The sequence below is a fragment of the Hemiscyllium ocellatum genome, chromosome 2, assembly GCF_020745735.1.
Source record: "Hemiscyllium ocellatum isolate sHemOce1 chromosome 2, sHemOce1.pat.X.cur, whole genome shotgun sequence".
Classification (NCBI taxonomy): domain Eukaryota; kingdom Metazoa; phylum Chordata; class Chondrichthyes; order Orectolobiformes; family Hemiscylliidae; genus Hemiscyllium; species Hemiscyllium ocellatum.
In genome coordinates this window covers 110,476,300-110,502,698 of record NC_083402.1, presented here as the reverse complement: position 1 = coordinate 110,502,698, position 26,399 = coordinate 110,476,300, and the positions used below count along the sequence as shown (strand labels likewise).

General features: G+C 41.1%; 1 protein-coding gene across 1 annotated transcript in view; it reads left to right on the top strand.

Moving 5' to 3' along the window:
• The window catches only part of chrna8 (cholinergic receptor, nicotinic, alpha 8), a 198,210-nt gene that overhangs the window by 90,341 nt on the left and 81,470 nt on the right, over window positions 1–26,399 (top strand). Inside the window, exon 5 of the mRNA XM_060845653.1 lies at window positions 23,763–23,842. Coding sequence (XP_060701636.1) covers window positions 23,763–23,842 — 80 coding nt within the window. The remainder of the gene's footprint in view (window positions 1–23,762; window positions 23,843–26,399) is intronic.

Below are 26,399 nucleotides of genomic sequence, written 5' to 3'. Positions count from 1 at the left end.
ATGAGCTCTTTCATAATGCAAGTACATAGACTAACATGGATGATGCATTCTTCAATCAAAAAAAAATGTTCCTTTGATTAATTTCAGAGAATCCCTTATCTCATGGCCCTTAACTAGATGCATTGTGTGGCAAACAAAACAAATTTCAGTCCTTTGTCCCAATCATTCAGATTTTCATGACCATGTGTCCTGATCATCATTTTGAGGAGGTGATATTACTTTTCTAAAGCTCCTTGTGACTGTGGACGATGTGCTGGAAGCTTTAACTGTGTTGTGTCCAAACTATTCAGTTTCCCGAAAAGTTTTAGACATAAAATTCCGAATGGAACTCTGCTCTATTTCATATTGTAGAAAGAACTAGGTAAAAGTCTTTCCAACTGTCTTGCAATGATTGTTCTTCAGGGAATGAGGATTGAGTAGTCCTATTCATGACAGTAAGGAAATCATCACATCCTGCTGTTTGTGCTAACAGTTACACAGTCCAACAGCACCCTATTAAATGGCTCCTCAAAAACTGATGTGGGAATTAAAGTTTGATTTGTGTTGCAGTTTTCAACAATCTGGCACTTCTGAGGCATGGTGTACAAAAGCTGTACTACTTCCTTGTACATGCCTTGCCTGTAAAACAAAACTTAGACTTTTTAAGTCAATTTAAATTTACTTAAAGTGCTTGCTTTTCCAGATTTCAGCATGTCATACTATGGCAGTTTCATGGGTTATCCTTAATATTTCATGATGTATTTATGTGATATAACTAACTGGTGAATCACTATCCATGTGCACTCTTCATCTGCCGATCTGTCAATAGGTCTGTACTTTCTCATTGGAACCTGATTTTGCATATAGCAGGATTCCAGAACACACACTGCTTCAACTGCATTTTGAGCAGAGTGGGCTACTTAGCACTGAATTGACTAGCTGCATTTTGACTAGAGAAGACCTGTTAACTTATTACTTTGGATTACTAAATCTCCAAAGCAAGTTTCAGAGAACTAAATGTCTGTTTCAGGTGCAAACTCAACCTCCAATGATGGACTTTGTTCAGCTATTATATGGATTACCATATATGAATGAAAAGTTTCTGGAATCTCTTCTGTGACTGCTCTGTCTTCTTGACTTCACTTCGCCTTTGTGGAACTATTAGAGGAACCTACAATGTTTACTCATGCCAAATCATTCCAATAGAACTAAGTCAGCTCTGTCACCAGATAAACCATGGGCAAGGATGACCGTTATCATTTCAGATATTACATCACACTGTAGGTGCATACAATCCAAAAGCATGGATGTATGCTCCCTACTAATACCATTGATTAAAACTTAAGTGACTCCTGTATCTGTAGGTTTACTTGGCTCATTTGAGAAATAAGGAGTTATTTTTCTGTTCAACAAGAATTCCTAGTAACTCTCAGGTGTGTTGATTACTATCCCTGCACCTAAAGTGGTGTTTATACTTGGTCTTACAGCTGCAGTCAGAGCTATAGCTCTATCTTTTGTACTCTCTGTCAAGTCTGCTTTCTATGAACTGGCTATGGATTTACCCTATAGTTTACAGCAGTCGAAACAAAGGTGATCCACATGGTAACTTAGGTCTTCAGTTATCATTTCCACCCTCACCACTGTCCTTTGTGCCTGAAAGGGAGATTCCAGGCCTTCCCAACTCTCCCTTCTCATGTGTGGCTTACTTGCCTCTTGCCTTTCCATCTTTTATCCCCTACTCTGATTTAAAGTGCTGATAGAGAAAAAAAATGTCAATTTCTGGGCCTGCTGTTAATCATTAGCTAGGTCCACTGCTTGAATGCTGTTGTGAGCTTTTGGGTTTTTTTTTATGTGCAATCCTGTCAAAGAGTGATAGTGAATTTTAATTTTTTTAACAGGCGAAGTATTTCACTGATAATCTCGTATGTTGTCTCTACCTTTTAATATCTGCCTCTATTAGTGAAAATTATTTTGCTTTACCCTCTCAAATTTTATATATGTTTGCTCAGCTGCTTTCAGATATTCTAAAATTTCTGTCCGTAAGACTCCAGGATTAACTTATATTTAATCCCAAGAATAGCCTTTTATTGCAGTCTCATAATGTGGAAAAGTCTCCTTAGGCATAAACTTCATAAGCTCTTCCCAACAGTCCCCATTTGTTTTGCGTGGGCAATGTCCAATTTTCACTTGCACACTTCGCATGCTAAGTTCTCCAAAACATGAAAATGAAAAGAAATGGACAATGACTTATGGTCTCTTTCATCAAATGTTTGGAGGGCAAAATTGTACAAAATTTAAACAGCTCCTTTTGTTGTCAGAATGTTCCTCTTTTCAGAGTCCAAGGCCTCCTTTTATAGTTTCTGTTTTTAAGCTGGTATACCCTTTCTCACTTGCATGAAAATTTTTTCTTTCTCTTCTGCTGTAGTGTTCTTTCTGTTTCATTTTCCTCCTTCTGAAATGCTTTTTCCTCACTTTGAATTTTTTAGACTTTTATAAGCTGCTTTATCTGCAGTTGAATTCTTATTAATTCAATTGATTCACCATCTGGCTTACATTGTATTCTTCTAACTTAAAATGTTGTGCTGTCACTTTAATCTGTCTACCTTTCTAACCCTAATTTCTCAGTGATTCAATATTCTTTGCAAATCATTCAGGGATAAACTATCATCTTAGATCTCAGCAATGTCAAAGTCTTTTTGACATGAAAGCATGAGAAAACTGGTGTATTTCCTCTTACTCTTTTCCACTATTAATGCCCACTTCCAATTAAATGATATCATTATTGAATTTTCAGGATGAGCCCCTAGATTTATATTATTACCAAGGGTCAAGGTGTGAATAATTTCTGGTGTTCTATTTCTCTATACGTCACAACCTAAAATAAAAATAATTTCTTTCTAGTTGCAAGATGACTAATTAAACGCCTTGTCTATATCAGGTTGTAAACAAAAGGAGCTATTTATCAGGTTTCTTAATAAATAGAATTGTGTTTTAATATCAAAATGAAGATAATAATTGATTAACACACAGTCAGTAATATAGCCCAAAATGTAAACATACACATCCACTCTGTTCAGGAAATGAGAAAAAGAATCTCCTCAGAGATTGGCTTTTTGCAAAAAAAACTTCTGTCAGTGGGTTATTTTTGAAAACAAAAAGATAAAGCATAGGGTGTTGCAGAATCTGTAGCCCTGATATTCTGGCATGTGTGGTTAAGTCATTAATTATGCACAGTGGTCCTTGAGGTCTTACAGAGACAACTTGATCAGCACAAACCATTTTCTGATGTTCCTTCAATAATTTCTTCAAAAGAATAATAGATTTCAAGAGCTCAACATGAAAGTTTTATTTTCAGAAATGGAAGTGGTCAGCTGGACAACTTGTTCTTAGCAGGCTGCCCTCCAACTCATGTGGTTCTGAGCAAGCCTTTTTCCAAATCATCTGGTTTGTAGCCAGCATTCCTCCAATTCAGCTTATTTCTAGCAGGCTTTCCTCCAAACTGCACTGCATAAACAAGAAAATCTCCAGGCTAATCACCGTTTGAAAATTAACTTGGGAGGAATATATAGTAAAAGCATGTAGTTATTCCTGGTTATATAATTTCTCAGAAGTCCTGTTTAAGACAAAAAATCTCCAATGTCCCAGTGAACTTCCAATTACATATTTTAAATAAACCTGACCAGGAAAACTTGAAACAATTTCCTTTCTTCACATCCTTCAAAACATATGTCCTCCAAGCAGTGTCAAATATCAACTGTCAGGGATTCAAGATGATGGTGTTCCGAATAGATCAGCCTTGTTGAGCTCTGCAACCCAATCCAAGGTAGCAATATTTTTTCACCACCACCTTAGCTTTGTTTGGAAAAAGTTATTGTTAAATGGTAAAACAACTGTTTTTAAATCCTTTTTTGAGCGTGGGAAGCAAATGACCAAGTCCCAACACTCAGGACATTTGAAAACAGAGGGCAGGCCCGAGACTGCAACTGCAGCTCCCTCTGTGAAAGAAATGCCTGCACAGCAGAACATCATGGAGGAAATCTGAGCCATCTGACAACTGATCCAGGAGATGAGGGAAGAGACTCTTAATCAACTAGAGCCTATCTCAACCATGCTGCAAAAGCAGGAGGAGGAGTTGAAAGGGCTCGGGAAGTGAATTGACCAGGTTGAGTGGCAGACCGCAGAGTCAGCAACAGCGGTCGAGTCCTCGGTAGGGCAGATCCAGGCCCTTGAGAAACCGGTTCGGCCCTGACTAAGTATGTTAATGACTTGGAAAATGGATGTAGGAGGACAAATATCCAGGTCGTTAGCCTGCTGGAGGGAGTAGAGGGTGGGCAGCCAGCAAGTCTTTTTTTGAAGACCAGTTGCTGCAATTTCCTGGTAGGGATGCCGAGGTTGACAGAGTTCACCGGGTTGCAGTGCGCAGATCTGGTTGGGGTCAGTGTGCCCACCTGGTTCTGATATGATTTCAATGCTACAGGGACAAGCAGAGAGTCAAGGAAACTTCTCGAAGGTCAGGGTCTGTGGATCTCTCCCTGACCTATCAGGGAACTAAGAATGTTTTTCCAGGACTTTTTTGCGGCAGTGATCCATAAAAGAAAATCACTTGATGAGGTTAAGTGAAGGTTAAAGGACCTCTGTATTCAATATTTGATGAGACACCCAGTGGTGCTTCGTATTACTTAGCACACTGTGTGGCCGTTTCATTCCTTGGAGCAAGCCAGAAACTACTTGGACACTTTAAATTAATGTGGATGTATTTATGGACATGGACAATAGTGTTTTTTTTGTCTTGCACTTGTACTTTCACTCTTCCCAAAGAAGCTGTTGTTGCTGTTTTTTTTTGTCTGAGCTGGAGTGTTATTGATATATTGTGGAGGTGGGTTCCCCTTTAAGTGAGCACAAGGAGGCTTTCTTTATTTGGCCCTCCCTGTTACCCTCGTTATGCTTGGTTATTCAAGGCTAATTTTGTTTATTTGTTTGACAAGATTAAACAATACCTTCAAAAATGGGGAGGGGGGTGCTTTCCAGTATCATGGCTAGAGTTGCTCTTATTAAAATGAATGTTCTTTCTCGCTTATTATACTTTCTGCGGATGCTTCCTTTGCTTTTTTCTAGACAAATGTTTCGGAAATTGTGGTTGGTTTAGTTCTTTTATTTGGTGCCATAAGTGGCCTCTTATCAAGCTTACAAAATTGCAAATGCCTCTGGTTGAGAGGAATTGTGTCAGAAGATATCAATTGAGAGCTCCTTTTATCTTTTGTGAGTGACTGGGCCTGTGAGGAATCTGCATTGATATGGTTTAGCATTTGAGGCCTCCCAGGCAAAGTGTCTTCTTGTTAACCTGTTGTTTCTGGACAAAATGAGTATAGTTGCGGAACATTACCAAATCCAATAGCTATTAACTCTGTCAAAGTGTGGATGACAATAGAGGGTAATATCTCTAAAATATCTTTACATCCTCCCATAGTTGGTATGTCAGGTCTCCAGTCAGGGTCAATGGATCCCGGGTTAAAACCCTGCGTGGATAGGGGAGTCTTTTGTTTGGGTGACCTGTTTGAAGATGAAATGTTAATGTTTGATCAAATAACTCATAAGTATTGATTATTGAGCAGTTCCTTTTCCACATTTTTTCATCAGAGATTTTATCCAAAAAGAGACTACGCTTCTGACTGAGTGTTATAGATCTAATATGGCAAAGAGGGTGCTTCAGGCTAAGAGCACTCTTTCAGTGACTACGCTCTCCATCATTTGGGGGAAGGTTCCTCGGGTGACATCAAGCAATTATGGGAGGTCTGGGAGAGAGAGTGTTAGGGGTGGAGATCACTCCGGAATCTTGGGAGGACGTTTGTGAGAGTGCGAAAAAGATTTCAATATGTAATAGGACACATGATATGTAGTTAAAGGTTCTTCATAGGGCTCATGTGGCCCCAGATGGAATTATAAAATTTAAGCAGGTGCGTCTTCGGTGTGCCCCAAATGTAAAATAAATATGGGTACCCTCACTTACTCATTGTCTGTGGTCCTGTCACGGGCTCTGTACATTGTCTTGGGGACCGAAGGTCAAGATGGACCTAGTTTCTCTTCTCCTAGGTTTGCCGAATTTATCTCGCTTTAGATGTACATGAGAGAAAGCTTTTTAGCATCCTCCCTTTTTGTGCGAGGAAGAACGTTCTGATGTGCTGGGTGTTTGAGAACCACGCCCCTGAGTCTGTCGGGGTGGCACAAGTTAATTATGGAACACATTCCTTTGGACTTTATCACAAATATGGTGCACAGAAAATAAACAATTTTCATTAGACATGGCAGCCCTCTTTGAATTATTTGGAAGCAGGTCTATCCATCATTTTAATTTGGACTTTTGTATCACCATGGTGGCTTAGGTTTAATAAGACCATAAGACATAGGAGTGGAAGTTAGGCCATTCGGCCCAACGAGTCCACTCCGCCATTCAATCATGGCTGATGGGCATTTCAACTCCACTTACCTGCATTCTCCCCATAGCCCTTAATTCCTTGAGACATCAAGAATCTATCAATCTCTGCCTTGAAGACAGTTAGCCTCCCGGCCTCCACTGCACTCTGCGGCAATGACTTCCACAGGCCCACCACTCTCTGGCTGAAGAAATGTCTCCGCATTTCTGTTCTGAATTGACCCCCTTCTAATTTTAAGGCTGTGTCCACAGGTCCTAGTCTCCTCGCCTAACAGAAAAAAATTCCTAGCATCCACCCTTTCCAAGCCATGTATTATCTTGTAAGTTTAATAAGCCTAATGTCCTGAGAGGAAGAAGTTTGAGCAAACATGGCTTTAATAATTGATGCTCTCGAAGGTTGAGAGCTGAGGTCCTGTTACACTGAGCGGCATTATTTATTTACTTATTGATGTGTAATGAGTGTAGTTGTGAGCTCTTTTGCAGAGTATTATAGTAGTTGGTTTATTGTTTTTTGTAGTTATTTTCATATTTTTGTAATTTTATAATTTTGTCATGAAAATTTTAAAAGTATTTTTAAAAATAAATATGACATGCATATATTGTACTTTTTGCAGGGTATTCTGAGCTGGTCCATTCTGGTTGCCAGTGCTCCTATATGTCTCTTACATGTGGTGCTGTTCGCAATTAGGGCTAATGTTAATGTTTTCTTCACACCAGTATTCCCATAGTAATACAGAAGCTCAATAATTCTCCCATATTCGTAACCATGATAACTTATCAGAGTCCAGATGATTGAATAATTCATGGAAAACTTCATCTTCCCAGCTTGCAACATTACCTGAATTTAGCTTCATAAAACTTAAATGGAACCCCATGAGGTAGTTTTCTGTGTTCAAGGCACAATATAAATACAAGATTTGCTTATCAATATGACTCCCTAATCGATTGTAAATAGTTGTCAAAAATGTTTGAAGGTTGGGGAAGGATAGGACTGAGGTCTAGATGCAAGGAAGGGATACTGGAGTAAGGTCACAGGTCACAGGAGAAATTAGACACAAAGAGGAAAGAAGTTGATATAAGTCAAAATTGTTTGTAAATATATTTACGTATACTAATGGTGAGTTCTTCACATCAGTCATAAATTACAGTAGCTTATGTGCCCAGGCTTTCATGTAAGTAAGATTCATCTACCTGATGCGCAAGAAGTATCTGGAAAGAAAGGTATATTGTAGTAATTTGTATTTACAATTGTCCATTCACCCCAACCTTGTAGATGTGATACGGATTCAGGAATTCCTGTTCTCCTGACAGACATTGCCAATGGGGAGTGGAGTTGATAATCTGGGTCAGATGCCTAGAAACACTGGCTAGTGGAGTGAGATCTGTTCATTGTGTGAGCCATGAGTCACACAGGGAACTACCAGACTTGGGGGGAAAAGCTTTTTTAGATTAGATTACCTACAGTGTGGAAACAGGCCCTTCGGCCCAACAAGTCCACACCGATCCACAACCCACCCTCACCCCTACATTTTCCCCTTACCTAACACTACAGGTAATTTAGCATGGCCAATTCACCTGACCCGCACATCTTCGGATTGTGGGAGGAAACCCACACAGACACGGGAAGAATGTGCAAACTCCACACAGTCAGTCGCCTGAGTCGGGAATCGAACCTAGGTCTCAGGCGCTGTGAGGCAGCAGTGCTAACCACTGTGCCACCATGCCGCCAGCTTGCTGGGCAGTTCTGAGCAGAATGTGACCTATTAGCACTATTCTGGCTTCAAAAGTATTAGCAGGTAGTTAACATGTTTGCAATACCTGGGAGGTGTCTGGGTTTTCCTTTGAACTGATATGATTTATTTAATGTGAAAGACATCAAAAATCTTTTGTGGGAAAGGTCAACATTTGTTGCTTATCCCTAATTGCCCTAAAGAAGCTGGTGGCGAGCCTGTTCAATCACTGCTATCACAGTAACCCAGTGCCAGTAACGGAACAGTGATATAGTTCTTAATCAGGATGGTGTGTGATTTTGATAGGAACTGTAGATGGTGGTGTTCAGATCCATCTGCTGCTCTCCTATTTCTAGATGGTGGAGATCAGTGGTTTGTAAGATGCTGTCGAAGGAGCCAAATGAGTTGCTGCAGTGAATCTTGCAGAGAGTCTTACTACTGAATGTCAGCGATGAAAAGAATAATTGTTAACCGTGCCGGATGGGATGCTAATCCAACAAGATGCTTTGTCTTGGATAGTGCTGAATGTCTTGAGTATTGTTGGGATTTCACTGATCTGGGGCAACAAGAGAGTATTCATCACACTCCGGACTTAATTTGCAGAATTACCAATTAAAAAATTATAATTGTTAAACACTTATTTTCCAGAAAGATTTTAACAATGTTTTACATAAACAGCCCTATAAAGAAAACAGCCACAAAACTAGTATCATATTTGACCAAGATGGTGCCAGTATGGTAGGTAGTATTTGAGCTCATTGGAGCCTGTCTACTCCAAGCCAGTGGCATTATTTTCTCTATGTACTTTTCATCTTTCTTCATGCTTTCCTCTTTATCTTCAAGGCCAGAGCAATGGTGGCTGGGTGGTGGCTGCAGAGTTGGCAGTTTGGACTGGGACTCCTGGTGGAGGTGGCGGTAGGCCTGGAGCCTAGGCTGGGAATGCTTGTTGGCAGTGATGCCTGAAGCGAGGATTCCTGGCAGTAATAGGCCCAGAGCATGGATGTTTAGTGGTGAAGATGCCTGGTAATGGGAGGTCTTGGTGGCAGCAGTGCCCAGAGCGGGAACTCCTCAAGGTGGCAGTGATAACAGAGCGGAGGTCTCCTGTGGCATCAACATCATCATTACTGTTCCCAGAGCAGGACCCTTTTGAGGACCAGAACACCTTGCAGAGACCTTGCAGAATCCCTGAAGTCATGCTCGAGACTCCAATTTGAATAGAAGATAAACTCTTTAAGTAATTTCCTTTTGTCCTTATTGTAATGCAAAATGGCACCGGATTGTGGTGACAAAACACTTGTCACTGTATCTTCATATATGTGTGGCAATAAATCATTCATTCATTCAAGAACTAGAAACAAGGGAGATGAAGGGTGGTGTTGTGGGACAGTGCCCCTGAGCCTGAAAGTCTGGTGGTGGAACTTGTTGACTAAGGGTGGTGCTCATATTGCAGTGAAACAGATTGACCACCAACTTATATTCCATTCAACATATGTCAATGGCAGGTGGTATGACCTGGAGAGATACCTAGTCAGCTAGGTGTGATGAAAAGAAATTAGAGGCTCTGTTATTACTGTTGATGGCTCCAGGCTACAATGTGTATTAGTATATTTGACCACATCAGCTCAGTGTTCTTTTGGTGCTGCTTGGCTTGCTTGGTTTGCAGCTGGTGTTGATCAGATTGGTGTGGACAGCAAGGAATTAATCCCTGTTCCGGCTTGGGTGAATTCAGGACCCATCTTCTTGGTCTAGCAGTAGTGGGGATTGTCGTATTGTGGGCTTAGACTGGCCTTTGGGTAGGGAACTTAGAAATAAAATGAGAGTTATTAGTATAATACTATGTAATTTAACTAAGTAAGTAGGGTCATTATGATATGTATTTTAATTGTATTCTGTCACATTGTAACTCACACAGTTACAGGGCTCTGTAACTTGAACTTTAAATGGACTCTGTTTTAATGTAGAGCAGTGTGACTAGGCTAAACACTGTCCCATTGCAGTATATTAAACATTTTCCCTTTGGAGTGACAGTGCAACAAAAAGCCTATTCAAGGTTTTATTGTCTACTCCGCTTTCTACAATGAAGCTTACTGAAATAGCCAAAACAATAAAACCAACAATATGAAAGTCAAATTTCACATTATTAAACCTTGTATTTGGACTAAATATAGTACCATGAACAATTGTAACATGTCCTCCCAATTTTAAATACATCAGTCTAAGTGAGGCATTTTTAACTCTTCTGGGATGCAATTAAATTATTCTGCTTGAAGGAACAATACTGCTGGTTTCATGGATGTGATATTATGTAACAAAACTGGAGTGGAATTTGGCATTTGATATTGATGAATCATTAAGATGCAAGAAAAATGCTGAATAGTTGTTTTAAAAAAAAGAGAATAGGACTCTGGGACATATAGCTTAGGCAATTAAGTGCAAAATGATTGCCTTCATTCTCTGTACATTGTGTAGTTTTGATTATCATATCTGGTGATGCAAGTTGAGGCTGTAATGATAATACTGAGAACAATAACAGGGATGCACTTAAACACTGACCTCATCATGATGAAGACAATGAACCTTAATCCACTTTGGAGAAACACAGGCCTAAGAGAGGATGTTTTTACATTTTTTTATGTTATGCAAAGATAGGTAGTAATAGTACAACTAGTTAGTGTTGGTGCCAGGTTTTATTTTGTACCCATGAGGTCAACACTTTTATTTTGAAGCATGCTACTAGCAGATATGCCGTTGACGGATAGAGGGAACAGTGATAGATTTGATAATCAGTTCCCATTTTTAATGCTAATATTGCAGAAAAATAACTGGGGCTAATAATGCTCATCATTATTCAAGTGCAAAGGCTAGAGTCAATTCAGGTGAGGGCAGAGGTACAGCAAATCACGGTAATTGAAAAGTTTCTGTGAGAGATGTGTTCATCTATTGTTAGCATTACTTGTCACTAACTCACTGTCTAGTTCTTAATACAAATGCATTGAGCAGTTTGTTTCAGCATTAGTATAGAAGATGTGAAATTAACACACTACAGAGCACAGCGTCACAAAGTGATGATGCTTCAGGCTAATTGTTTTACTAATCGCAGTTAACTTCTCTTTGGATTGAACATCAATTATTTTAATTGTGGAGTGTAATTTTTACTGATTTTATTAAAATTTAAAATTTATTATTATTGTTTTATTTCTGCCCCTTTTAATTCTTTCCCTTTTAGTTTGATCTCTTTCCTTCTCTTTATTTCTTCTCTTTGTCTGAATTGATATTGAATTTATCATTTGGAAGTGCCGAGTCACATGACACAAGCTTGTTGAACAAACTAGCCTTGACTTTTTTTTGTATATTCCTGTGCGCTGAATTGAAAACCAGTTGGTCAGTGTGAAATATTTTATTCTAAAAAGTTGGTGCTGAATGTTAAGTTATTCTGGGGAAGTATCAGTTTCATTAAGTTTCAAGGCTTTCTCTCTCTGTCTGAGTATTTTCATGCTATTGCCCTAGGCTTTTCTTGTTATCCATTTACCTTGCCCCATGGCAGCATCCTCCTCTAGGAAGTTAGCTGGATTCAACAACTTGCCATAGCTGGAAGAATTCACCATTGGCTAGATAGCCCAGAATTGACCAGCATCCTTTGCACCATTGCTATCTTTAAGATATTTAAACATTTGGGTCAGAGCTGCCCTACAGGCAAAGGACATGGCAGAGGCATATTGGCATCATGATTTGCTGCCAGGGAGCTCAGCATTCTGGTGGATGTGGAAGTACAGAGGAGGGACATCCAGCAATGATGTTTTGCATTCTACCAGAGTAAGTGCCACCAACTTTCTTCTACCACCTCTTGCTCACTCTCTTCCTGCTCTTGCACCTACCTCCCATTTAGGCTCATCGTGTACACTCCTCACTCGCACTCACCCATCTCAATCACCCATCCTACTAACTCAGTATGCCCTATGTGCTGTCTACACACTTACTTGGAATACCTCACCATAATTCCTCATCTGCTTAGCACTAACAACTACTCTGGATATTCTCTTCTCCATTCAAGCCCTCTTTCTGTCTTTCTAGGAGAAAACAGTCTGCAGTTGGGCTGGGCTGGTGAATGGTAGGGGAACCAACATCCTGGAAGAAAATAAGGTACTGCTATTCATCAAAAAGGACCAGGAATACTGCTGTAGGATTGCTAAAACACCGGTATCCCACCAAGGAGTAAGGAATCACATTCCATGCAATGCAGCTCTTCCATTCACCACACTGTCAATGTGGTCTTCAACTGATGCAACTTATAACATCGTCTCTCTTTTCTGTCTTGCAGGTAGCGGTGATATATCAATGGTTTCAGTGGACACAGACCCCCTCAGAGGAAGCAGCAACCCCACCCGCCACCAGCTCAGACACTGAGGGCTCAGTGGGTATTTGAGCTACAGTAAATTCAGAGCACCTATTGGTGAGCACTTCACTGCCACATCTCTGCGGTTGGTTGAGAAAGAAATGCCTCTAAGGACTGCCGGAGACCAGCCACCTTGTCAGGCCCAGACAAGAGAGGACTCCATGATGTTGGCCAACTGTGACTTCATGCAAATGCACAAACAGACATGTGGGGGTCAATGACCATCACAGAGCAATGGCTGCAGAACTGCAGCAATGGCATAGAGATCCTGCTGCCCCAGGCATGTGGCTGTCTGTGTGGACAGGATGTTAGCTGCCTGGGGAGCCAGATCCAGTATACTGAGGACACTACCCTGATGATCTCCTGCAGAGATGTCCTGGAATTGAGATGACTGACTTCCAATAACTACAACCATCTTCCTTTGTACTTGGTATGAATTCAACAAGCAAAAGATTTTTCCTTGACTCCCATGGAGTTCAATTTTTCCAGGGCTCTTTAATGTCACATGCTGTCAAATGTTGTCCAGAGCAATCACCTTCCATCTAACCTCAAGCAGCACTTGTAAATGTTAGCACAGTACACAACCTGTAACACCAAAACACACTTGGTACTGCACCAGACAAATCCTAATGGAATGGAAAAGGGAACTGTGAGAATTGGGGAGCAAATGTAATGAATTGTGCCTCTTTGAGCAAATCCCTTTTATTTAGTTCAGCATGAATCAAGGCAGCACTTCAATTATATAGCTACCTTGAGACACATACTCTATAGCAAGAGCTCTGTAAACACTGCTTGAACGTGCCTTTGAAGGTATATTCTACTGAGTATGTCGCTCATGAGGTCTCTTGTATTTAGTCAGATTATGAAGTTCTATCAAGAGACAGCTGGTATTGTGCAGAAAATATGATCCTTGAAAAAGGACGCAGTGGCTGTGATTCTGATTTCTGTATTGGATGTGATGTAAAAATGTTGTCAGGGGAATGGTAGCACTGACTGATTTTGCCCAAAGTTTTACTAAGTTTCAGTCTCGGGGAATTTCATTGAATATTTCTCTCCAAGATCTGTGGCATGTTTCTCCTCATAACTTTATGGTGCTCACCTCATTAGGTATACACCCTACCTCCTCAACATCACTCTCATGCATTACTTAGATTATTTACAGTGTGGAAACAGGCCCTTCGGCCCAACAAGTCCACACTGACCCGCCAAAGCGCAACACACCCAGACCCATTCCCCTACGTTTACCCCTTCGCCTAACACTACGGGTAATTTAGCATAGCCAAATCACCTAACCTGCACATTTTTGGATTGTAGGAAGAAACTGGAGCACCCATAGGAAACCCACGCAGACATGGGGAGAGTGTGCAAACTCCACACAGAGAGTCGCCTGAGGCAGGAATTGAACCCGGGTCTCTAGCGCTGTGAGGCATTCTTGCACCCTCCAGCAGCTGAAGTGCTCTCCATTGCTAGGATCTCTGGGCTTTATTGTCCCCGGCACTATATTTAAAGCCCAACTTCACATGAGAGCAGTTTGTCAATAGAGGCTAGTTGGCACTCTGTACTGCAGACAGGGACACAGCGATACTGGTGGACAAGAGGACTACCTTCTTTCCTCAGGACTACCAGAAGAGATCATGTCACCAGACCCTGCCAGCCTGGGCCAATGCACTATCCACAGTCCAAAGAAATGACCACCATGCCGCAAGAAATTTTAATGATCTTCTGCTCCACATGAGGGTAAGTACCATTGTTCTCTCTGCTCCCAATTACTCACTCCATTTCTGCTACCAAATCTCATTAACTAGCAGGCCCACTGTTGAATATAACATCTTCCCTCTGTAGGTTTCATCCTGCCCCACCTCCCCTAGACTCTTAAATCCTGCATGCCCTCTCTGCTGCCTGCTCACTCACTTGGGTCCCCTCACATCTAACATTAACAGCTAGGCCAGCCACTTTCCTCTTGCTCAAGCCTTTGCTCTTATTCCTGGTGAAAAACATGACAAGCGAGCGTAGAGAGCCAAGACAGGTGATACAGTGCCTGATAAACATCTGTTCAGCTCCAATAAGGAGAGAATTCTTATTTTTACCAGGAAACAGCACTAATAGGGTGATGCTGAGACTTCTATGCAGCAGCAGTCAAGTAAGATTTTTCATCCATTGCTGTGCTGCTTCCATTACAGCCCCTGTGAATATACTGTTCACATGTCTAAACGTGTATTCCTATTTGTCAACTCATTCCAGCTCCTGTCTTCTGTAGGCGTGAGAGGCATTCACTGTGGATCTATAATGAAGACAGCAGCCCCTCCACCCAACATTTATCTCTGAGAGGGAGCCACAGATGCCTCATTGGAAGAACTGGCAAGGCTATCTTCTGAATCCTGCACCAGCCACCAATACTTGCCACCTCAATGGGTACTTTAGCTAGGTTAGAGTCAGGAGCACATGGTGGTGAGCATATCATTGTCCAGTCTTCACAGACTGCCAAGGAAGAAACCCCCCAGATCACTGGCACTTGGAAGAGAGACCTCCTCAGCCCCAGGCAGGAGCGAGCCCCCAAGGTGTCAGTTATTAATAACCTTGTCATATATGCAAGCATCAAGAAAACGGCATGCAGGGATTGTGCAATGCACTCTGTCAGTATTGTATTGGAAGAATACAGAACCGTGCGATGAGAGGAATCTCCTGTAAAGGAGCCATCATGTGGCCATTACTGTCCCTGCTGGCAGTAGTTCTTGCATACTGGACTTCATGAAACTGCACTGTCAACACTTCACTCAATGTAATGCAACTCCACTAGTCAACAATCTGCAGCAATTATGATGCATACTTACAATTCATTGCTTCATCTCAAGTTACTTGCCGCAAGTAACTCTCAGTGTGCACACACTAGTAGCTAGTGTTCATTCATTAGGGCCACGTGCCCAGGTACATTGCACCAAACTCATTGGCACCCTTCCTTCTCTGTTGCAAGACAGAAATGTTTTACAACAAAAGGCACTAGGTACTAATTTTGAGGGACAAGTGCAGCACACATTCTTTAGCCCGTGGAGGAGATAGCGGTCACCGTCATTTGAGCATCTAACATTTCAAGGTAAACTGAGATATACTACAGATGTGTGCTACAGCGAGATAGATCCTGATTTGAAGGGCTTTAAATGAATGCATCTTGCCTTCACAACCACCTTCAGTATTTTCCTTGCCCTGCTCTGAAGCTACAGAGGTGGGAGGGTTCACACTGAGCACTTCCTCACTGAAGTTGAGATGTGAGAAATACCCCTGGAATGCATCGTGCTGAGGATCTTCTCCCTCCAGCCCTCTCAATTCTCTTCTGTGGTTCCATCTCTGTCTTATGCTGAAGTCCAGGGGGATAGTAACTAGAGAATGTATAACTGGGACCAGATCGTTTGAGTAGACATTTTTGAAGTCAAAACCCTGTCATATATAGCAGCACTCCCTGTTCACTTCACCCTCTTGAAGTAGCAGTTTAAAAAAGATCTAGTACTTCTACAAACTCAAAACCAATAGAAACTGATCAGCAAATAAATTGATACCTTAAAATGACAGAAGTGGGTGTTGTCCTTCCTGCTGCTGAACACGTGTTGTGTCTGTTTAAGACGAGGAGTTAACTACAGTAACATGGTTGAAGACTACACCCTTGGAGACAAACCACCATTACACAGTGTGGCTCATGTCCAAATTTTACCTATGGGCACACAAACAGTGACCACCTCAGCAATCCTAATGCCTGCATTGGCATTCCCACCAAATTGGCATCTGTCATGGGCCACAACAAAGTGACTGTGGATGGCAGGTAGAAAATTGCATTTAAATTGCTGCCTATAACTCTGAAAATGCAGGTATTACAAGCCAAACTTTGAAAGTATTACTAATGGTGTGATGGACAACATTTCAGTTTTTACTTTCCACCTCTTAATTTGAGAATTGGTAGCAATTTTGTGACGTAGGAACACTATACAATTTGTGCATCCTGAGGTTATCTTTGTATCATGGTGTGTAATTCTGGCACCAGGTTACTGAAATTCAGTTTAAGGAATGATGTGACACACTTGCAGCTGGTAGTTTTGCATCACTTCAGTTTTGAACTGACTTTGGGTCCCTGAAGTCAGTCACACTAACATGTCATCTCAGGTTTATTCTTCTCTTGTTAGACTGCAAATCACAATCACCTAGAGCTTCTGCTTTTCCTGAATCTGCTGTTTGACTAGTCCATCACTCCATAACTTTGCCTTCTAAAGTGGCTCTAAAGCTTGGTATCAGATTTGTTTTTGAACATGCCTGCTAAACTGTTTGGCATATTTCACATATTTAAAGGTACTGCATAAATAGTTGGTTTAGCTCAGTTTGTTGGATGGCTGGTCTGCAGTGCAGTGTGACGCCAACAGCGTGGATTCAATTCCCATACTGGCTCAATGTTACCATGAAGGGCTCTCCTTCTCAACCTTTCTCCTCACCATTTGTTACCCTGAAAGACTCCTCTTCTCGACCTTCCCTGATGTGTTGACCCTCGGGTTAAACCACGAACATTTCCTACCTCTAATGAGAAAACAGTTGTATGGTCTGGTAGGACTATGCTGTGTAAATGCTGGTGATGGTTACTTTGGTGCGGTGTGCTGAACAAGGATCAAAGCACATGCTCATGTTCAAAGAAACAGGATTATTTCCTGTCTTCAGGAGCCAACACCACTTGTTATAATTAGGCAGAAAGTTCCAGGATTTTGACTCCATAATGAGGCAAGAAAAAGAGTTCCAAGTCAGGTTGAAGAACTTGCTCAAGATCTGGTGTCATAGTGAATTCTACCGACTTGAGTTATTGTCCTAAAACGTTATTGTATAAAGCAGACCTGATGTTGAAGCCTTACCATGCAAAAAAGGACATAGTGCACACATCCTTCCTCGCTTCTCACTATTACTTTCATTAAGTCAGCTGCTAGAATATGGTAGCCCTCTGATTTGTTTCTCTTTCAAGCCTTTCATGCCTTAGAAAGGTAATACATGAGAGTGAGTGATTCAACTTGGAGACCACCATTATATGATGCTCCAATGCATTGCAATTCAATACACTTTGATAAATCCCTCTTAAAACCTTCCAAGGAAGTATGTTTGCTCAGGTTTAGAGAGTACAATGACACTTAAAATGCAAGCATTACTGACTGTAATTTAAAATACAAGGACAAGTCTGGCATAAATAATGGTTTTGAACACTCACAGATCTAATAATACATCTTTAAGAAGCACTCGAATAGAGATTTTTGAAATTTCATATTCTGTTGGAAGGAAACATACAAGCAATATTATTACTGTTCCTGGGAGTGCAATCCCAATATTTTCCACAAGGGAATTATTCCTTTTGTATTTACATCCCACTGTAGTGATATACCAAAGTTTTTGTGAGAACTCTTTCCAAACCCATGATCTTTACCAGTTATAAGATTAAGAGCAGCTGATGCATGCGTGCACCAATACTTCCAATGTTATCCAACTCATCATCCATTTCCTTGACTTGGAAATATATTGCCATTCTTCCGTCGATTCTGGATCAAGATCCTAGATATTGCTGCCTAGCAGCATTGTGGATTGCCCTCCACAACACCGTTATGATCTTGAAGGCATTCAGATATGGCCAATAAGTGGTGACCCTTCCAGCTGTGATCCGAAAACGTCATTGAATAACGAAGACCTGATGCTGTATGAGAACAGGATGGCAAAAGATATGATGCACATACCCTTTTGAGATGTTATTAAGTCAGCTGTGAATATGTACAGGAATCTTATGGAGCCTGCACTCCAATTTTTCTCCAATCATTCAGTGCAGTTTGAACAAACAATAAATAAATGTATTTACATATGTAGTAGTTCCTGAAATAATTACAGGGAGGCTGCTATGTATCACAGAAATAACCAAAAAGTTCCATTTCAAGAACATGCATAGTTCATATCTCATTTAAGATCAGGTTTTTGATTCCAATTGCTTGTCATATACTAATCTGTATCAACTAATACTGTATCTACTAATTATATGAGCTATCCCACCACACTTCTTAATCAAGGACTAAAATGGTTGCTGCCTTCCTAATTTCAATAGGCTAGCCATCAATATAATATGAAAATGAATTTTTAGAAACATCGTTGCTAAATGAAATTCAAATTAACTAAATTTAGCTATTTTCAAAGGGAGAGTGACCAGCAGGAGATCGTTGGTACCAGTGACATAGGAAGAGAAAGGATGAGGTTCTGAAGAGAGATGTAGCTGGTTAAAAAGTAGGTCCTCAAAGGTAGTAATATCTGGATTACTCCTGGTGCCACATGCTAGTGAGAGCAGAATAGGAGGATAGAGCAGATGAATGCTTGGCTGAGGAGCTTGTGCAGGGGGCAAGGATTCACATTTTCGGATCATTGGCATCTCTTATGTGATAGAGGTGACTTGTATAAAAAGTACAGGTTGCACCTGAATTGAAAGGGGACTATTATCCTGGTGGGGAGATTTGCCAGTGCTACATGGTGGCTTTAAATTAGTAAAGCATGGGGAAGGGTGGTGTTGGACCCAAAGAAATGGTGAGAATAAAGATGGTGCAGTTGAGAAGAGGAGCAAGTTAAATTGTCAAGGTGGTGAATGAGGTGAGCATGATTTTTTAAAAAACGCATTTATTTGAATGCAAGATACCTGACAGGTAAGGCAGATGAGCTCCAGGCGTAGTTGGGAACATGGAACTGGAATATCATAGCTATTACAGAAAGGTGGCTCAGGGAAGGGTAGGACTCGCAGCTTAATGTTCCAGGGTCGAGACATTATAGGAAATTTAGAAAATAGCTCGGGGTGGGGGGAGGGGGTAGTGGTGGTTCTGGCATTTTTGGTAAGGCTGTAATTTGGGAGGATATTCCTTGGAGTATGTCCAGTGAAGTTATTTATGCATAACTGCAAAATAAAAAAGGGATGATCACCGTATTGGGATTATGCTGAAGGCCCCCCCATAGTCAGCAGGAAATTGAGAAGCAAATTTATAAGGAAATCTCTGATATCTGTTTGGGTGGCACGGTGGTTCAGTGGTTAGCACTGCTGCCTCAAAGCACCAGGGCCCCAGGTTCGGTCCCAGCCTCGGGTGACTGTCTGTGTGGAGTTTGCACATTCTCCCCATGTCTGCGTGGGTTTCCTCCGGGTGCTCCGGTTTCCTCCCACAATCCAAAGATGTGCAGATTAGGTGAATTGGTCATACTAAATTGCCAGTAGTGTTAGGTGCATTAGTCGGAGGGAAATGGATCTGGGTGAGTTATCCTTCGGAGGGTCGGTGTAGAGTTGTTGGGCCAAAGAGCCTGCTTCCACACTGTAGGGAATCTAATCTAAAAAAATCTAATCAAACATAAACTGGGACTGCCATAGTGTTAAATGTGTGCAAGGAACTTTTGTATTAAGTAAGTGTATGTACCTACTAGAGAAGGAGGAAAACTTAACCAGGCTGAGGGGTGACCTTATATGGTTTATAAATTCATGAGGGACATGGATAGGCTGAGTAGCCTAGTCTTTTCCTAGGGTAGGTGAGTCCAAAACTAGAGGGAATAGGTTTAAGGTGAGAGGGAAAGATTTAAAAGGGACCTAAGAGGCAACATTTTCACCCAAAGCATGGTGCATGTATGGAACGAGCTGCCACAGGAAGTGGTGGAGGCTGATACGATTACAACATTTAAAAGCCATCTGGATGGATGCATGAATAAGTAGGGTTTAGTGAGATAGGGGCCAAATGCTGGTAAATGAGACTACATTTATTCATGATATCTGGTCAGCATGGATTAGTTTGACAGGTGTGTTTCTGTGCTGTACATCTCCATGACTCAGTAAAAATGAGGTGGTACATTCTATCTTCTTTACTTATTGACCCAGTACTAGAGACAAAGAAAAGATCTTTGGAAGAAAATAGAGGCCATTGAAATATACATGCTAAGACATGTTAAATATTACACAATAAATCATAAGACAAATGAAAGAGGTGTTTGAAATTACAAGATCAAAATGTGAGTTCCTGAAAGTGTCAGTATTTTCAGTATTTGGTCAGATCTGAGATCTCTTCTAGAGGGCTAACTAGACTCAGAAGAAAAGGGTTCAAGTTAGGTGAAGGTAGATAATAGCTGTCATGGAGCAGTTGGAGACAACATGTAGTTGACACGTGAGGAAACCTACAACAAGAGCATGCCAACCCAGAGCAACAGATCCTGTGGCAGGAACAACAACTGGCAGCAGCACCAGTTGCACATTTCAGGAAGAAGATTAAGGAGGTGAAGTACTCCTTGGGGAGATTGTTCAAATCGGGTAAAGAATCAAAGTAATTTGATGTACAGATACACCAGTCTCCAGAAGTAGCAATCCAAGTTGATAAGGCCATCTAAACATGGAAGTCATGATTTGGAGATGCTGGTGTTGGACTGGGGTGTACAAAGTTAAAAATCACACAACACCAGGTTATAGTCCAGCAGGTTTAATTGGAAACACCCTAGCTTTCGGAGCGATGCTCCTTCATCAGGTGATAGTCTATCACCTGATGAAGGAGCATCACTCCGAAAGCTAGTGTGCTTCCAATTAAACTTGTTGGCCTATAACCTGGTGTTGTGTGATTTTTAACTTTAAACATGGAAGAGTACTGAGGTTTCTTTCCAAAAAGGATGGGATGAAAAAGAACAGAGGAATCCTGTTAAACTTGAATAGAATTATCATTAGATTACACTTGGAATCCTGTAAAAAATAAAATTCTGGTGTCCATATTATAAAAAAACCTAGAAACTCTAAAAGAAGTGCAAAGAAATTGCTAGAATAATACCAAAAGTGCAGATAATCTACATCAAAAAATTCAGAAAAGGCTGGGTCTTTTTTTCTTTCCAGAAAAGGCAGCATGATGAAAAGCCTGTGGATCCTGAGAGGGTTTGATAGAGTGGATGTAGAGAAAATGGTTCCACTCATGGTGGAGTCTGAAACAAAGCTTTGTGAATTTATTAAAGAATTCAGAGAAAATGTCTTTATTCCATGAGTGCTAGAATGTGGAACTCGTTATACAAGCCCACTATACAAACAGCTATTTTTTTATTTCAAAAATATACTTTATGCATAAAATATTCATAAAATAATTTGATGGACTGTACATTTGGTCATGCCATACATATGTCAACATTTACATACGCAGCTCAGAATTATCATTATTATATACAGGTCTGTGCATTTCTCACTCATATGCCCATATATTTAACTGAGGCGTCAGCAGAGTCCAAAACAACTGTATGGGCCCCCTGTTCTTCTTTAGGCAGGGAGATGTTAAACGGTGGTCTTTCCCCACCGCGCCTTGGCGGCAGCTGCCCCGAACTTCAGCGCGTCCCTCAACACGTAGTCCTGGACCTTGGAATGTGCCAGTCTGCAACACTCAGTCGGGGTCAACTCCTTCAGCTGGAAGATCAACAGGTTTCGGACAGCCCAGAGAGCGTCCTTCATCAAGTTGATGATCCTCCAGGCACAGTTGATGTTCGTCTCAGTGTGCGTCTCGGGGAACAGGCCGTAGAGCACGGAGTCCCGCGTCACGGCGCTGCTCGGGACAAACCTCGACAAACACTACTGCAACAGCTATTCGTGATGAGGATTGCTATTCCCGTCTTTTTAATTGTAGGAAGCTACAGGGTCTGTAAGGTCTAGTGAGGGAGTGGAAAACCACTTCTTGGTCTGACTGGAAGGGTCTGTTGTTAACAAGGTAATTTTTTTGCATAACAATTAATTACAGGTAATGTTGATATTATAGATACTGTTAGAGAGATTTTGAGGAGGGTCTAGTTAGATTTTTCTCTTCTGAAATCCGAAACTATTCTGTCCATTTGCATCATTATTGCGGGAGTTGCTTATGGCACTCCTCAGTATTGACCCTTGCAGACCTATTCACAGCAAATAATACAAATGCACTTAAGTGGAGGCGAGATAATCACATCATGGTGAAAGGAATAGAATGTTCTTATGGGATTAGATGAAGAAGGCTGAGAAACATGCTGAGAGGATCTACACGCCTGTTGGACAAAATGACTTGTTTTTGTGCTGTAAATACTTTGGGAAAAATTAGTGAGAACAGTGTCAACCCCACTCCCTTTAAGAGAATTCTAGGTTTAAGGTGGCAGTGTAACCCAGTCTAATCCTTACGTGTCTCCTGAAGTCATTCCGTTCTGTCTAATAGCATCCTTGGCATTTTTTTTTTCATAATTCACATAAAGGGTCACTTGACTTCTTATTTTGGCAGCCATAGTTGTGGGATTCTGGTGGAGAATTCAGTTTTCAATTCTTCACCTCACTGTCGGGGAAGACCAAGTTCCTTGTCGTATAAGTTAAAGGTTTTGAAAGAGTAAATCTTGAACTTAGGTTAATCGCCCTTAACTGGATAGTGTCTCACAGTCTGTGAGAGGTAAAAAAGCAATCTGATTTGAGATACCAATGGAGACTGATCAATCATCTCAGGCTCCTCATTGTCTTTCTAATTACACTAAACATGGCAAAGTAGATTGCACATTTGTGACCATGTAATAAGCTAGATACTGTGTAAGACAAATCTTTCTCTTCTCATTAAACTTCAGTAATGGATTATCCTCCACCACTGCTAGTTAGTCAGGTCCATAGACTCAATATCAAAATGACAACGTCAGTAGGGTTTCTACTGAATTGCAGAGGAAAGGGCTCAGGACCTGTCTGACCTATCACCTTCACCCCCACCTCCATCCACCTATTGCACTCTCAGCTACCTTCTTCCCAGCCCCACCTCCCTCCCATTTATCTCTCCACTACGGAGTTTCCAGCCTCATTCCTGATGAAAGGCTTATGCCCAAAACATCGATTTTCCTGCTCCTCGGATGATGCCTGACCTGCTGTGCTTTTCCAGCACTACTGTAATCTTGACTCTGATCTCCAGCATCTGCAGGACCCACTTTTGCCAAAAGAGTCAACATCTAATACATGGCCTGAGCCATGCAGAGCTCCTCCCTGGTTCTTGGCTTTGAGACTACATGGCAAAGAGTTGAACTGAACTAGTTCTGATAAAGAGTCTTTTCATATTTGAAATGCTAATTCTGTTTTTCTCACTTCAGATACTGCCAGACCTGCTGAGTTTCTCCGGCATTCTGTTTTTATTGTTAGTATCTAAATGTATGGAATAGATTTATCCCTTAAGTTATTTATAAAATATTTTCTTTCTTGCCTTGACAGTGCTGATGAAAGATTTGATGCAACCTTTCACACCAATGTTCTTGTAAATTCAACTGGACATAGTCAATACCTCCCACCAGGTGAGTGCTCTGGTTCAGTAAGGTTAACTACCCCTATCACCAACACTTTCTGAAAAGAAGTTTTGTTTTAAGTCAAATTGGCACAATGTTCAACCTTTTTGGTGAAAGCAGAATATTGTTGAGACAGAGGAAGAGAGGTTCTTCATAAGTAAAGGCATATGGATTAAGTGGGAATGTGGAGGTCATCAGATGCCATGATCTATTGAATGACAAGCAGGCTTGAAAGGCAAAGTGGCGCACACCCAGTTCCTAATTCATATGCTTGCATTCTTTTTTATGGTGATTAGTACAGGCTTTCTGACAGACTTTCCAATAAAGATTTTGCTGTACAAACCTATCCAGACAACTTGCATTTACACTATTCTTGCACCAAGCACCATCTGTGGAGCCTTCAAGCTCAGTGTCCTACCATGTACCAATCCCAATCCTGATCTATTTTCTAAGATATACACAAGTGCAGTTGAGCAGCAATGTTGTATCCTCGTCATTATTTTCTTTTTAGTGTTCCTCTACTACCTGTCCAGTTTATACTTTTTAGGAAACTGAATTGAAAAAGGTGAGTTTCAGGTATGGCATGAGGGTAAAATTAGTAGGTTTTCTGTTGGCACCATCTGCAAATTATCAATCAAATCTAGTGCATCACTCAACAAAGGTCAAGGCTATTTTTCTCTCATAACTAAGCATTAACAGCTTTCTGGGAAAATTGCAAAGATTCACACCATTTAACTGAAGGCCCGTATTCTGAGAGTTTACCTTTGAGTTTTGGCCATCAAAGCTTGTATCTCGGGACCACACATTCAATTTCAGATTTTTGGTAACATCTTCAATTTTCAAAAGCATAAAGCTTATACCAAGGTTTGGTTTCTGAGCAGGTGCTGAGTGAACTTTTGTTTATAGACCTGTGCATTTTCGTGACACGTACTCCAGAAGGTATACAGCTGCATGTTAATTTCTTTGACCTAGCCTCAGGACTCTGAAGGCATGCAGCTACTCACTGATTTCTTTGTACTAGCCTCAGGAGACTTTGGCTTGACTGCTGTCTGAAGAAGACTGATATCTTGCAGCATCCCACCTGTGACTTTGTACTCCAGAACCCCATAGTCACTATCAATAACACACCAGTACTGAGGTCTGGCTGTCTTTATTAAGGAGGCCAGATCTGCATATAATATTCCTTAGGGAGGAATTACACTGATGCCAGCTGCCTCACTCCATTCAACATGAGTTTGAGGTAGGACTTTGTCCCTGACTGAAGAAGAGTGTGACCTCTGAGAGCTGCTGGTCAATCTGAGGAAGGGTCACCAGACCTGAAACATTAACTTTAATTTCTCTTCACAGATACTGCCAGACCTGCTGAGCTTTTCCAGCAACTTCTGTTTTTGTTTCTAATTGAACACAGCTCTGTGAGTGAACTGAACCGATGGTGGTTGGAACTCTCTAAGCTTTGTCCATCTTCATAAAATTGTGAAAGGCTGGCAATGAGCAAGAAGGCAGTAGAAAGATCAACCAGTGCATTTTTAGGACCCCAACCTAGATGCCATCTGGTGGTAGGAGCCAAAAAGTTCTGACCCAGGTGTGACCTCACCAGTATATTTGTAGCAAGGTAACATGATACATAATCATTTTATGTTATTAAGTGGAAAAAAATCATGAAATACAACCATGGATTATTCAAGACTTGAGAAATAATCTAAAACTAAGAGGAAAGGTATACTGTTTTGAAGTTCTTCCTTAATTCGTAGGATGTGAGTATCATTGGTCAGGCAAGCATTTATTGCCAATTCCTGATTGTCCTTGGGAAGAGTTGGCAAGTTGCCTGTAGTAATAATCTTGTGTTATTTAAATATGAAGTAAATTAGCTATGTGCATTCTGTTTACTTGAAGATCTCCAGTGGTTTTATTTACAGTGTATATGCAGCACAGAGTAATCTTTTGACACAGCCTATGCCTTGAGTGCTACGTTGCAGAGAGGCTGAGCTAATCTGAAAGCATTTGGCTTATTTACACGTTGAGTTATTAAAAGAACATTATCCAAAGATTGAACACAAAACTGCCTTCTTGAACCCACACAGTTGTTAGGCTGTATGTACACACAGAAAGCTGTTAGGAAGAGATTTTGATTCCAGATTTTGAACCAACAAAAGTGCATGTTTGCCAATCTAGTGCCACGTCAGAATGGTGTGTATCTGGGACGGGAGTTGAGGTGGTGAGATTGCCATGTATTTTTTGCATTTGTCCTTTTAAGCGGTAGAGGTCATGAGTTTGGAAGATGTGATTGAAAGAAGCTTGGTGAGTTACTGCAGTCCATTTTATCGATGGCATACCTTGCTGCCATTACGCATCTGCGGTGAAGGGAACAGGTATGAAAGGTGTTACATGGGATTCCGGTCACGTGGACTGCTTTAGTCTGAGATGGTGGAGAGTTTCTGAGTGTTGTTAGAGCTGCAGTCATGCAGTTATATGAAGAGTATTCTATCCCAGTCCAAACCTGCACCCTGTCAATGTTGGACAAGCTTTCAAGACAAGGGATGACTTAATCTCTGCAGAATTGCTAGCC